The sequence below is a fragment of the Strigops habroptila genome, chromosome 6 (assembly GCF_004027225.2).
Source record: "Strigops habroptila isolate Jane chromosome 6, bStrHab1.2.pri, whole genome shotgun sequence".
Taxonomy (NCBI): domain Eukaryota; kingdom Metazoa; phylum Chordata; class Aves; order Psittaciformes; family Psittacidae; genus Strigops; species Strigops habroptila.
Window position 1 is genome coordinate 75613709 of NC_044282.2, and position 15169 is coordinate 75628877.

General features: G+C 44.9%; 1 protein-coding gene across 1 annotated transcript in view; it reads right to left on the minus strand.

The window, feature by feature from the left end:
* XRN2 (5'-3' exoribonuclease 2) overlaps positions 1–15169 on the minus strand; it is a 49579-nt gene continuing 34410 nt past the window's right edge. The window contains exons 28-30 of the mRNA XM_030489635.1: positions 10541–10601; positions 5153–5294; positions 1–757 (exon numbers count right to left, since the gene is read on the minus strand). Coding sequence (XP_030345495.1) covers positions 695–757; positions 5153–5294; positions 10541–10601 — 266 coding nt within the window. The 3' untranslated portion in view covers positions 1–694. The remainder of the gene's footprint in view (positions 758–5152; positions 5295–10540; positions 10602–15169) is intronic.

Consider the following 15169-nt stretch of genomic DNA (forward strand, 5'->3'; position numbering starts at 1 on the left):
CCAGTTTCAAAAGCCACTTTATAAAGCAAATAAAAATATGCACTGATTTGGTACAGTCACACGGAACCCCTACAAAGAGTGCTAAAAACAAATGGGAACGCTGGCCTGTGCAGCTCCTTTAAATCACATACCAACCCAGCCCAATCCACCCCCCCTGCTCCCTTCTGGTACAGTAACAAAGTCAGAACCAGGCACAAGGTGTAAAAGTTGAAATGTTTTACTTCAAAGTCCCCCCCACAAAAAAATCTCCTCTCTCTGTGAGACATTCAAGGAAGCATCTGACAAGGAACAGCGGTGTCCAAGCACCTAATCCCATCCCGTTTCTAGGTGCTCCGTACCACCCCGGGGCTGTTTTCAGGCTCCCGTGTGTGCAGCCAAGGATGGCAGGAGCTGAGGGTGACACAGCGGGATGGGGATAAGGAACTCCCACCTCCTCAAACATCTCACAGGCAGAGCAAGTTCAGGGTACTCGTACTCCGCAACCCGCTATTCCCAAGCGACACATCCCCCACAAAGGAAAATCATCATCAGTTGGGTACGAAATGTGCACATTTAAACAAGTATCAGAGTTTAAAAACTACAGGGATGGTTCTTCAGGATTCTCTCTCTTTTTTTTCCCCCCTTCCCCAAATAATAAAAGAACAGAACAAAAAGCCTGGACATTTTCTGTGATTAAAAAGGAAGTCGCCAGGAGCTAATTCCAGCTGTATCTTCCCGAGGGAGGCGGCAGCGGGTAGGGCCTCCCGGGGCCATAGGCCTGCAAGCAAACAAACAAAAGCAAGCATTTATTTTTTGGATTAACATGGTGGTAAACAAGGCCCACGGAGCACCGGCCCACACAAGTGACACAATAAACCCCTGCACGGGAAGGTGCCGAACGCTCCCAACGGGAGCGCTCCCCTGGAAGGACAAGCTTGGACTTCCCCGAGCACAGAAACCAGTTAACGCCATGTAAATTCACACACACACGCACACACATATATATATACACACACACAGATATCCCCATGCTCCCTCTTGAAGGGCAGATTTGAAATGAAATTCTCCAATTCCTACAGAAAACGTGGCTTTGCTCCACGCACTCTTTATGCTTTACACAGAGCAAGGATGCAAATGGCACGTTGTGGATTACAGCATCGCTGACATTCAGGATTCCCAACAGTCAGCGGCATTTTTTAGAGGGAAAAAAAATCCCTCAAGTGCCACCTTTCTGTTCTAATTGTGAGCAATGTGAAGCTAAAGCAAGGCAGACATTTTTACAAATAGGTATTTTAAGGAAAGATAGAATTAATTGTTACAGAAGGAGCATTTTCCAGCACTCATCAGGTGAAACGATAGGTGAAAAATGCCGAAATCCCACCCTGGAAATCGCTCCCCATGTGTTTTTGTATTTAAATTCAGACGAGGCATTCTGTACATCGAATCCAGGGACAGATTTCATCAAGTCCCTTTGAAACATTTAAAATCGTTGCAAAACCTGATGCACTGCAGAAAGCTCATTAAATGGATGCACGAACAGCAGCGATGGGGCTTTCTTTGTGTCCTCCCTGCAGTTTTTTTGGCGTTTAGGGAAGAGGGGCTTCCTTTCATTCCTGCTAAAGGGAAATCCATCCTTACCCTGTCCGACGGGGGCTTGGGGATAAGCAGGGAAACTGGAGCGGTTCGCTTCAGCCTGCTCCAGACAGAAGCACATGTGGTGCACCCAAAAGCACTGTGTGGAATACGCTGCTTCTACCATCAGGAAGGTTTTATCTTTGTTTTCAGGTTCGCTTGTGATCAGTTTAAATAGGAAATAAGCTCAAACCCCTTCCAGTTCCACACAAGCCCAGCGCGGAAGCACAATCCAGCTGCACAGGGCATTTATCTGGCCCATCAGTTGTTGCTACAGACTAAAATCAAAATGTCAAACACCTGCACAACACCATCAAGTTTATTCTTTAGGTTTTGTGGGGGAGCTGGAGGCCGCCAGCAAACCCCCTTCACCAGAGAGCAACCCATATCCATGGCAGTTGCATTAATTTCGTAAGCACTTTGTAGCAGCGCGTTTATTAACCTCTTCAGACCATGTTCTGTACGCTGTAAAAAAAGAATTCAGAGGTGAAAGGGACCAAAGATAATTATTTATGCTGCTACGTGTCACCACTTCCACTTGAATCCCTTTTCAAGGCTTTAAAGCTTTGAAACGTACAGGCAGCAATGCTAGATTCAATTATTGGGTTTGCACCCAAAACCCTTTAAGGGAGCTTCTAATTCTCCTGCAGCGCTGCCGGCCCGGGGGAAATAATGACATGACAGTTCATTTAAAAACAACATCAAAAAGGAGAGAAAAAAGGCAACAAAAAAATAAGGGAAATAAAACCCAGTTGGAAAACAACAGAAATGCAAAGGGGAATTTTAAGGAAGAGAATTTACTTGAGCCGAGAGATTTGTCCTTAATATCCACATTCACAGACATGATGGTTAAAGCTGTGGTCCCCACCCAGATTTAACTTCATTTCATGATGCAGCGGATGTGTCCCGTGCTAGTGACAGGTGAATTATGTTTTGGACACGACTGCAATATTACCAAAAGCCTCCTATTCAATCATTTAGGTTGCAAATAGCCAGAGAACAGCAAGGGCTGAGGTTTTCCATCACTGCCAGGCTGCAGACATCCACGATGCTCCGAGACGCCGTGGTTAGGAGACAGCTTTCCCCTTGTGAACTAAGAGGGGTGCCCTCCCCGAGCCCACACTGCAAACATCCTTGGCAGACAATTCCTGTTTTCCTTTGTGATTCCAGCTGTAGCTGCTACACACAAAGATTTAAGGTCGGGAATGAACTAGTTTGAGGACTGATTCCCTTTGCAAATACACCCACCTACGCTACCAGGATAAAGGGTAGAGCAGAGAATAGTGCAGCACACAGACTTTTTCAAGTGTCTATTTTCCAGCCCTAATTAAATACCACCCAGACTCCACCAGCATCAAAATCCTCTGCTGATTTTCCTCCATCATTACAGCAGCCCCTGTTATGGGTTAGTGCAATTATGCATTTTATTCCTCGAGTGTTTTGGGTAAACCTGTGTAACACAGAATGAAAGGGTTTTGAATCATAGAATAGTTTGGATTGAAAGGGACTTTCAAAGGTCATTGAAAACTGATCCCATCAATATACCTCATCCAAATTTGAAATATACTTTAAAAAAACCCTCTGGGGACTAGTTGGGCAGCACAGAAAGGATTCAAGTCTCACCATTAAGCCTAATGTGGTCATAACCCACACTGCCTTGTTTTGCTTATAGCCAAAACCACCTCTGGAAGGATTTCTGCTGCTAATGCCTCCCTGCTCTCCTTGGAACAAGCATGCACAGTGGTATACTGGTCTCTTTTCCTCCCGTTTCTTGCTGCAACACCAACCTGACAACTGAACGAGCCATAGACAATCCATACTCCAGTCTTAAAAGCCTCCTCTGCACTAAAGATGCTCCAGGGCAGGAGCTGCGGGGAGAGGGGAACCTCACTGCTGCTAAAAGGGCTCAGCTGAACAAGAGTTTCCGAGCTGGGAGCGCTGGGCAGGCTGCTGGCTGCCACAGAGCCTTTCAGCAGCACCGAGCACCCCTGCACCCGCGCACAATGCTGGGGATGGTGCTAGCGGCTCCCGGGCTGCTTCTGCTGGGCTTGGGGCCTGACGAGCTCAACCACAGAGATGTGCTCTGCAAAATCCTTCCTCAGCAAAGGCCAGAGGCTCTTCTCTCACAAACCTGGTTTGACAGTGCTTGTTTTTATTGTAATAGCTGCCTCAAACCCCCTACCATAACGTCGTCACTGCGCAGCAGTGGTTGTGATACAGTGCTACCTGAGACTCCCAACCAGAACAGGAAAGACATAAAGCAGACAAAGAATCAGAGAAGTGGTAAAAACACAACAAGACTTCCACATGTGCTGTATGACATTAGTATTTAAATGGACTGTACCTGCAGGCCCTGCTGTCTAAGCGAAGGACACGGGGATCTCACCCAATGCACACACGGCAGGACAGAACTTAAACCCACATGAATGTAACTATGTGCCGCCAATGGCATAGAGAAACACCCCAGAAACCAAGCACCACATTTGAGTGTGGCGCTGCACTTTGTAACGCAGATTCCTGTGTACTGGGGAGATGGGCAGACTGGGAAGAAGAAAAACAGAGAGTGTAGACTAAAAAGTGCCTTGTCTTGAGCTAAGATGTAGCTGAACCAGGTGCCAACAGAAGGCAAATTTCAAACAGTTTGTGCTTTAGTTTCCACAAAAAGGATTAGGAAATAGTGTTACCAAGCAGCTGAGTGCTCTTCCTCCTCTTTCCCCATTACTGGACAGCAACCTTTCCACCACTGAGTGGTAGTTCTGACTTACACAAAGAGCAGCAGAACTTAATGTTTAATACAGATACCCGAGATTTATTTTAAACTGGTACACAGCATTGTAAATACTCACATTTCTAGTACAAGAGTATATGCAGATTATGCTTTTACCGGGAACACACACAATCACATAAGCAGAATCATCTGCTGCCTTCAAGAAGTGTTTTCATTCTGTGGCATTTTCATAAACTGATGGCATTCTTGGAATTTTGGATGAGGTTCTCCTACCACGTTCACTTGCTTTCCTTTAACCACACAAAGCTATTTTCACAGGTACTTTCACAGACATGCTTATTTCTCTGGCTACCAGAATCTGACATTCGCATTTGAGAGAAACCCAATAAGCATTTGAGGGGAAAAATTAAGGAAGTTGTAAGAATCTACATTTTAAACACACTGTGGAGAAACCCTCCTATCCCTGAATGTGCAATGGATGGATTTCCCTACAGAAAAGAAAGACTCTGATTGAAATACTTGCCTTCCCATGATGTTTTCTCAGGCTATAAGAGGTGTGTGACTTGGTTGGGTGTTTGATCTACTTGTACTGAAAAGCACTGGTGGCTCAGTGATGACATGAGCCTCTTGCAGGGATACATGTGGAGGGGCTGGACACAGCTGGGAAGTTACCTGTGAGCTTTCACTGGCTCCTGGGCTAAAACCAGCTTGGGAATGGCCACCTATCCCCCAGTCACTCTCCACAGCCACACACAATGGAAGCCTTACTCAGGAGGAGAACACCACGTGCAGAACGGGACAAGGCTTTCCTACCTGTCTGCCCCTGTCCATGCGATCTTCAGGTCTCTGTGGGTAGCCCATGGGTCCGCCCAGCCCCTGGTACTGGCTCGGCTGGTACTGGTTTTGGGATTGCAGCATGCGGTTCCAGGCAAGGAGAGGAGCAGCCCCAGCAGTTCTGTGCAGGGAGGAAACGCACTGTGTGAGCTCAGCTCCTAGAGAGAGTTTCACGCCACAAACCCCAGATTTCTACAGTCTCAGACAATAAATGATTTGTCTCAGAGCTAAGCACTGTCACACCCAGCTATGCCTGCAGTGGTACTGCAGACAGCCAAGCTGCTGGGGATAAATCAGGGAGGGGGGAATATCTTCCAAGATTCTCCTACTGAAAGGCTACTCTTGCTTACGGCTTCCTCCATCCAGTTTAAATGCCTCAGACCCAGGTACTACCACACACAGCAAATTCAATTTTACAAGTCAGAGATTGTTCAAATTCCCTGGAAGGATTTTGTCCATCTTTTTACTTTTTTTAAGGGCAAATTTGCCGGTTCATCCACACTGCTCCTGAGCGTGGATTAAACCCCAGAGCTCACCACGTTTGCTGAACGTAACACACCATCCAGAGAGTAAACATGTGCGATCCAGGAGAATGAGGCTTTCTTTTCTAAATGTCCAGACTCTTTCTGGGAGTCCATTCTTTCTAGTTAATTGCAGGTTGCAAATGAATTCTTACTGCGAGTATTCTGAATCTAGGGTAGGGGCCTTGGCTGCTTTTTCCCATCCATTATTCTGCTCAATATGTCAGAAGGTCTGATCGGGAAGAAACCTTTTCAAGTTCTATTGATGCCGTTTTCAATTGACCACGGTGACCTAGCAACATAAGCACTAATTGGCATGGACTGACTGACATTTGGTGTACAGTTTATATGGGAACGCAAATTCAACATCCATTATAAGCTAGTTTGCCACCCTAGATTACTGACAGCAAGAAATGTTTTAATTGCCCTCAAGTACCTATTCTAACATTACAATTATAAAGCAACAGGTATAATACAGCAAATCATTGTTTGATTTAAAATATTTGGAAAAATGATATAGGCATGATATAGTCTTTAAAGCTGAGTGTGGGTAAGGGCACAATTCCTCGCAGAATTCACGTTTTGCAGCACTATCTATTGTTGTAAAGGGAAAAACACTGGATAGTGGAGCCAGTTAATCTCTCCTGACCCCTGCTTAAGAGGGAGTCAGCTGAGCAGTGTGCGGCCAGCATGCCGGGAGGCAGGAATAGCAGAGAGCATGAGCACTGTGGTTTGTATTTACCTGCTGCTCCGCTGAACTGAGTTACTCTGTGTGTCTGCAAAGAGCTTCTGCTTACATTTGCTGCATTAAACTGGCAGGACTTCCACCCTGGAGGAGTCATCCCTACCCAGAGGCTGATCTGTTCTTTCAAGCACACATGAGGTTGAGGGAGCAGGTTTGACTTTCCTGCCCGAGGGAGGGTTCACAGCCAGCTCTACAAACTGAGCTCTGAGCAACTGCGGAAGCGATGCTGGGAGAAGGAGGACTTTTAAACACGTTTCACCACCAGGAGCAGAGGCAAAGTTGGAATCAAGGCAGGTACAGATGAAAATGAATGAAAACAGGCATTTGGACCTGAAGGCTTTCTGGTTTTGGATGCAAATTGATTTTGGTTTCACACTCAGCTGCTCCACCTGGTCAGATTAAGACCTACCTGAATTTTAGGAAGGCAAAGGAAATTCGTACCGTCTCTAGAAACAAAACAGCTCGATTCCTGCTTATAAAGTACAAGTCTTACCTGGTAAACATGCAACTGGTAAATACAATGTGCAATACAAGTAGTAAAAATGAACAGGCACAAAAGCTAAGTGGCAACACTGAACAGTCAGGCTTTATTTTTAGCCTCAGAGGCATGTCCAGAAATGCACAATGGTATCTGAATCATTCATTAGGAGGAGCAGCACTGTGTTTAAAGTTAACAGCACATTACACCTCCAGGGACTAAACACTCAAACCCAGTATTTTAAGAATGATCTTTTTGATTAAGTGTTTTGAGCACTAACTTCTTTTCCTCCCATTATTCCTAGAAAACGTCAGACTCCCCAGGATGAATACACTGCTCAGCCTTAAGGAAAACTACAGGGAATCACCTATGTGGCTCCAGCTCTTGGACTTCGCTGTCTCTACAACTTTGCTAACGTGCTTCTGACAAACACCCTCATTTGACATTCATTCGACATCAATATGTATTTGGCACAGAGTTTAAACTTCTTATTAAAGTGCTGCTTAGTGAAAAGTTGGGATATTTAACAAATTAAACACATTAACACCAATATCACTATTATGTTGGGACATTTTTTGCTTCAAGGCCACACGTGCAAAAGAGTAAAACTGGTGATTTTCAGTTAGAACCAGCACATATTCTCTCTATCAGGGACTGCACCTCTTCATCAGGGACTGGAGCGATAGGACAAGGGGTGATGGCTTCAAACTGAAACAGGGAAAGTTCAGGTTGGATCTAAGGCAGAAGCTCTTCCCTGTGAGGGTGCTGAGGCGCTGGCACAGACTTTTCCCAGAGAAGCTGTGGCTGCCCCATCCCTGGCAGTGTTCAAGGCCAGGTTGGACACAGGGGCTTGGAGCAACCTGCTCTAGTGGAAGGTGTCCCTGCCCGTGGCAGGGGCTTGGAGCTGGATGAGCTTTAAGGTCCCTTCCAACACAAACCAGTCTGGGGTTCTATGATTCTAATTCAGTGTGCAGCAGGTAAAATAAAATTGGTGCCTCACCGCTCTCACAGGGAAGCACTTCTTCGTTATATCTAACCTAAATCTCCCTGTTTCAGTTTGAACCCATTACCCCTGGTTCTATCATTACAGTCTCTCTCCAGCATCCTTGTAGCCCCCTTCAGACACTGGAAGCTGCTCTGAGGTCTCCATGCAGCTTCTCTTCTCCAGGCGGAACAGCCCCAATGTTCTCAGCCTGTAATTGCACCACTAAATTTAAAAGTAAGAAATCTTATGCAGCAGACAAGATCATCTGGATTGTGAAGAAGCAGCTTTACACTCCTGGGTTTTTATCACCTGTGAAGCAAAGGCTAGTTTAGCCCCCACTGCAGTGCTCCACCCCTGAAACAGCACAAAGGCTCAAAGCTCTCCCGGCAAGGACAGGGCTTCTCGCTTATCCCTTGCCTGATGTCACAAATCAAGGACACCACAGCCTCCTGCCAACCCGCTTCACCTGAGGAGGCTGGAGTACGGGCTGGCCTCTCCCTCAGTTACTTTCTTCCCGGGAGCAGAGGTGGTGGAAAACAGAAATTCCTCGCTGCTCCGGGGCACCTGCAGCCGCAGCAGCAAGCGGGGACAGCCTTGGGGGTACCCACATGGGAAAGCAGCAGCTCCCAGGGAATTAACTGGGAAGCTGAAAACGTCTCAGGGGATTGGTTCAAGAGGCTCAGCCGTTTCTCCTGCACCAAGCCTGTCTATCCTCATGTTTAAACTTTTGCTTAAGTCTCTGTGCTTGTCTCTGTACAGCAACTAACCCAACATCAGCCCTAAGCATCTGTTTGATTTGAAGCCCAAATCAAATAGATGCTTAGAGCTGATGTTGAGTGAGTTACATTTGTTTCCTAAATCAAACACGTTCCAAGAATGTGGCAGAATTACTCATCCCCAGCACCAAAACTGGCAAGTTAGGGATTGTCATAAACTATTAAAGGTGTAACAAAGCACAATCAGGGAGCAAGTGTGCTGCTGTCACTCGAAAGCTAGCACAGCATTCTCCAAGCTTCTCCAAGGCTTGTTTTCTAGGTGATGATGACACATCTTCAGTTTAAAGTCACCTCAGGGGACACCAGTTTTCTCCTCAAGTTTGGGAGCTGAATAGCGAGGTCAATACCACAGCACTAGAAGCAGATGGAATCACAAACACCGTCTGCAAAAATGCTCCAAAGTACTTGGGCAGTGTGTGGTCACCTCTAAAAATATTAGCACGAGCCAAGCACAGTAACCTTAGCACAGGATTCAGATGAGAGGGACAGTCAATTACTACAATGGTAATAAAAATGTGCGTTTTGAGTGAGAAACAAACAATTTCTGGCTTTACATGTGAATTGTAAATTGTACATGTGAATTCCACTCTGCAAAACCCAGCAGCCTGTTACACGACAGCAGTATAGCCCTGCTGAAGTAATGACAAGTTACAGACCTGCAGCAGTACTTCACAAAACAGTACTCTGTAAATTGGATTTAATTAAGGTGTGGGAACAGCAATTCCCATGGACAAAGTAACATTAAAGTCTGTAATGCACAATTCACTTATAATGCAATATTCCACGTTGATGTGGCACAGGGGAAGGGAGCCAGACGTGTTTCAATAGGGATCAAAATGGTTGCCATGGAAAGTGTGATTGTGGAGAGCTCAATAAATTCTCCCAAAGCTCATATTTTCAATGGTTAAAGCTTGCAAATAAACCCATGGAAAAAAAAAAATGTTGTGCCTCAGAGCAGAAACTTCAAAGATCTCACATTCACTCTCATTCCTCCACAAACATAAATAAATATCATTATTCATAGCTTCCACAGGTACTCTGGAGTTTATAAAGTCCATCTGACTTAAGGACATACAACCTATCAATGAAGGAACGCATGTAAAACATCCCTTATTATCAAACCATGTCACATTCCTTCTATTCGATGGCACTTATTGGGCTGCAGATTCCATAATCCTTCCCTGAGTCCCTTCTGCATTTAATTCAGTTCAGTCTTAAGTAGTTAAAGAAACTGTTTTCAGTGGCAACTAATAACTACTGACCTACAGTGACACTGCCCTACAATAGGCTTGTCAGGCCTGAAAAACTTGTACCAAAGAAGCTGATTAGGACTTCAAGAGGTTTGTAGCAAGAATCAATGGCTCGTCTGTACTAATGCTGCGGCTGCGGCACAGAAATGATAAAAGTGGAACACCATTAGTTATGCCTCATTAAGCTCCACAGCCCTCCTAAAAAGAAATTTGTTTAGCCTGTCCAAAATCTAATGCAGTTTTAAGCTCTCTGTGTTCAATTTCATAGTATCTCAAAAGCTTCAATAAGATAAAGGCCAAAGAACCAAGAACGGTACCAAAGCACCAACAGTAAAGTTAATTTTGAAGTCTGAGTTTTAATGGAAAGTGTTTCTGCCTTCTTTTTTTTTCCCATACAAAGTACTCGAGCCTTTTAAAGGATGAACGGCACATAGTGCAGTCACAAAGTAGAAATAAACCATGGACATTCATCAACTGAAATAAAACCTGTTCTATAGCAGCATTGCAACAAATTAAAGAACAAAGTTCAAAACATAGAAGGGAAAAAGCCTGGTGGAACCATGTACATCCCCCTGGCTGCATTTTACACAACATCCATCCCTCCTGCCTTACCTTTGTGGTGTCTGCTGGAACAAGGGTGTAGGACCTCGCCAAGTCTCCTGGGGTCTAAGATCTAGAGGGTAAAACAAGGCGTTACAATAAACCAGAGTGAGTATATTTAAGGAACTGCATTCCACTTGCTCTTACACGTGGCTCAGAACTTGTGCCCTTGTGTGCATCAGTGGTAAGCTTTGTACTTATTAATAAAGGCAACTTTTTCTTTTAGTATGGCAAATAAGCTTCACGTTATAAAAGGAATGAATTTTAACTGCTAGAACTGACATTGGTTAATGCTTGGACATTCCACAGGTACCTTCTCTTGAAGTTTTGAAAATGAAACCCCACCTCTGTTACTATAACAAGTGAAGGCTTCATTTGATATTTACATTTCTTACCAGTACAGTCATCACTATATGAAAATATACAGCTATATAGACACGTATCACCACAGCACACCATGCTTGTGAGCAACAAATGTGTAATACTCAAAATACGTGCAAGCTTCCTCTGATTAGGCTAAGCTATGCTATAAAGCAAAGAGTGACCAGAGCATGTAAAAGTGAACAGCTGCACTTTATTCATGTTTAAATATATATATAATTATATTTAGGATATTAGGATATATTTAAAGATAGTAAAAAAAAAAAAAATGCTTAAAAGGTAACCTAGACAACTGATAATATAATAATAACAATCTGTTACTGATCTCTTGGATAACGTAATCAGACTGAAATAAACCCTTCTGGGTAAAATCTTGGCCAGAGACCTAACCCTGCAGTTGGAAGAAACTGCAGAGAAAAAGACCACCCACTTCTCAATTGTTTCTTCTGCCCAAAGTGACTCTTCACAAAGCCGTGGCAGTAACAACACTGCTGTAACAGGACACGCAATTAAACGCTTGTTGTTCCTCTAAACAAACTGGTCAGTAAACAGGATAAAAGAAACAGCTCATCAATAGCTCCCGGTCAGCCCCAGCACTCAGAGTGTGTGTCAATCAAAAGCCTCCGTTTCAGTGACACCTTTGATTGTTTTCAATGGCGTTTAAGTGTGACCTAATTTTAACAGCTGGTTCCAGAAGCTGTCTAATGGACGCACTGCGGTGGGACAGTAACACCCTGTTCAACTGCCAATATTCCAGCGCACTAAAGCCCTGCAGTGATTTGGGAGAAAAGGGGGAGAAAAACCCCCGAGGGAAATGCTGTGCCCCTTCCTAACTCTGGCTGGATTGTCTGCAGGCTGCAATGGCCTGACCTGGGCAGAAACCTCTCACAGCAGCACTCGAGCAGAGCTAATCCAGCCCAGCAATGGATTGAATCCAGAGGGGTTTTATCTGTTTATTAAACATTACATGTATATCACAGTAACCAATATATACACCTCTCTCTCTTAGCATATATGACTCCATGTGTGTGTATATATATACTATACACAAATAGTAAGCAACTGATGCTTGTAATCAGGTATAATCAGTTATTTCCTATACACTGCAACCAAACCAGCCTTAAGCACTGCAAGGAGTAAAGATGGGTGTGTGGTGCTTTTACACTGATCAACCTGCCTGTTACAAGGACTTTTACATGCATGAACAGGCCGTACTGACACAATGCTTTAGGGATGCTGTGTTTGCTTTCGAACACAAGATCAGTGCAACAGGAGAAAGCCCAGACCCATAATGCTGTCCTGAGCTGCTTTGGAGGAGAAAAGCAATTCAGACACAAGATTAAACTGAAGCTTAAAATAAAGTACAAAGAATAAATCACTAAAATAATTAATTAATTAAAACATCTGGTAAAGCCCAAGAGTGTCACCTTTTTCAATCAGAAAATATCCCAAGATGACTTTATTTCTAGTAATTTCTAAGTCTCACAGACACCAGCACTGCAGAAATACATGTAATACAGAAGAACTGAGTCCTGCTAAGAATGTTTTCAGATGCACACCCCCCCCCCCCCCCCCATCTGCTGCATGGATAAATACCCCTGCATTTATTTATCTATCACCTGCACAGATACCCTGTGCTTTATTACTACTGCCACCGCCTGCAGTTCTTCACCTGCACTCTCTGGATGAGGGCTGGGGTTTGGCTCCATCCCCACCACCAGGCCTGCAGCTCTCCCGGGCCTGGCTCAGTGCTCCTCTGCTTGCTGGAGACACAAACTGCCAGCAAACCACCCTATATCCCCGGGTGAATAACGGCCACGTCTCCCCCATCCTTCTCCTCCTGAGCCAGACGAGGCCCCCAAGCATCCGGACAATTACAGACTAATACAGTTGCTCCCCCCCGACCCTCCCTGGTCAGATCTCCACATTTTAATTGAGATTATTAACACGTTTTCCATTCCACTTCCAGGGTCAAATGGTGCTCTAGTGAAACCCAGCGAGATGATGCTGGGCTCGCCCTGGTACAGCATTTCTCATTCATACAGACCCCTGCTTAAGGGCTGGTTAAAAACATGTGTCCTATTTAACCATTTTCCTTCCACTGGAACAAGCAAAGCCCCAGCTCTCCTGCCGTAACCACACTTTCAGCAGCTCTAGGGAACAGTTTAACAAAGAGTTTAATAAAATCATCATATAAACATTTAAATTTTATTGCTATTATCTATATGGCTCTGCCAGAGAGCAATCTTTGAGGGAAGAAGCTTGGAGCAGAAACTGCACTTCAAAAGGGTACAAAATGGGAGCAGAAATGACAACTAATCCTTTCTTTAGCCTTCACAACTTAGGCACTTCCTAGAACTATAAGGCCAAACAAACTGCCTTCTCCAGCAGCTCCTCAAGTAACAATTTATCTCATCAGTGTGGCAATCAAAGAGGAGATTCTGTGTTTACTGATTGCACTAATCAAAATCACTTTTCCAATGCAGCTAATTGACAAGTTTACTGACTGAGATGAAAGTCATAAATCAGATATCCCGTGCTGCAGGGACCAAATCTGCCATTCACAGGGACTGCCACACTGCACTTGACTGCTCAACTTATCAGCACAGACAATTATTCATCAGCTGAAAATTGGCACATCCAAGTCAAATCAGAGAACACCAGTAAGGAACACCCACAGCAGGCTCTTGAGGCAGAGACAGCACTTTGCCTGACCGCATTGCCCTTCTAGAGGCTAATCTTACTTCACCATATGTATAAAAACATAATACCTAAGAAGTTGCTCTCCATCAAGGCCACAAAATGTGGGAATTTTAACCACATCAGCTCTAGTTTTGAGGAATGTGTGGGTTCCAGGTGCTTCCCAATCCAGTCATTCCACAACATACAGCTCTTCTCTTAAAATTACATGGTCCATCCCCGGCAGTGTTCAAGGCCAGGTTGGATAGAGCCTTGGGTGTCACGGTCTAGTGTGAGGAGTCCCCTCCCATGGCAGGGGGTTGGAATTAGATGATCTTAAGGTCCATTCCAACCCAAACCATTCTATGATTCTATGGTATAGCTGATGAGTGTGACTTTGACATTAGAGATAACCTGCCCCATTAAGAAAACTCAGCATATGCCTTCCCAATCCTGATTTGATTTTCTAGTTGAAGGTATCTGTGCTTTGACAGAGACATTTATGCTTGAACTGAAGGGGTGACTGCAAAAGGCAAGAAGATAGCCAAGCTGTCAGATCTAGGAAAGCCTTTTGGTACTCCTGGACAGAACACTGGGTGAAATTGGGCCACATGCTCAATTCTGACCACAGACTTCCACTGGAGCCAGCACTGTCCATGCAGACCGTTCCTGTTCAACAACTGTTCAACTCCTGCCACCTTCTGCAGTGAGGTTCAGAGAGCTGTGACACCCTCTGATCTTCACAGGTTTGCTTGACACTCAACCCATACAATCCATAATGTGTTATGGTTTTGGGGGTACGGTCCCATTTACAAAAGCATTCTTCAGTCTGAAAGACTGGTTTCAGCAGAAGTTTTGGGCTATGACCCTTGGAGGTATTCTTCTATCAAGGGTTTAAGCAAGTCTGACTCTACCTGGGAGAAGAAGAGTTAAGACACACGTGGTTCACTTGGCACTGGTAGTCCCAGGTGGCTTGGGCTGGGTCCTGACCCCTGTCCAGGCAGCAGGATGCATTTCTGGAGCTTTCTAGGGAGCAAGCACATCCCTCACACTCTTTAACCTGCATCTATCCCACTGACTGGGACATCAAGTGTGTCTCTCTTAAATAATGAGGCACTGAAAGAAAGATGGTCTCCAAATACCAAGTCAACTGCTGCTGTAATTAGTTGTACAGACTTCACACTGCAGTCAGTTTAAATCAGAAATTCATTAGAGCTTAAGACCAGCCTCCTGGGACAGCTTGGTTGGCAGAAGAGGAGGAGAAACACAACAAAATTAACTGACAAAGAATTACATTTGCAGCATGTTGCACTGCGGTCTCCCATGAAAACAGAGTGTGCCAGGAACCAGCTTCCCAATTCCGGGATGAAGAGCCCTGGAGAGCAACAGCAGGCACAAAATCCCTGCTTTGTGAAAAGCCTTTGTACAACAACTGCAGCTGGAGGGACTGGAGGTTGACCTGGCACCTCTTCTTACTGCAGGAGCAGACAAGCAGATCAACCTCTGCCTAATGGGAAAAGCAGCAGTAAGGAAAGGGGCACAAAGAGGTGAGGGGAAGCCTTGCTTTCAGGTTTGCCAGGC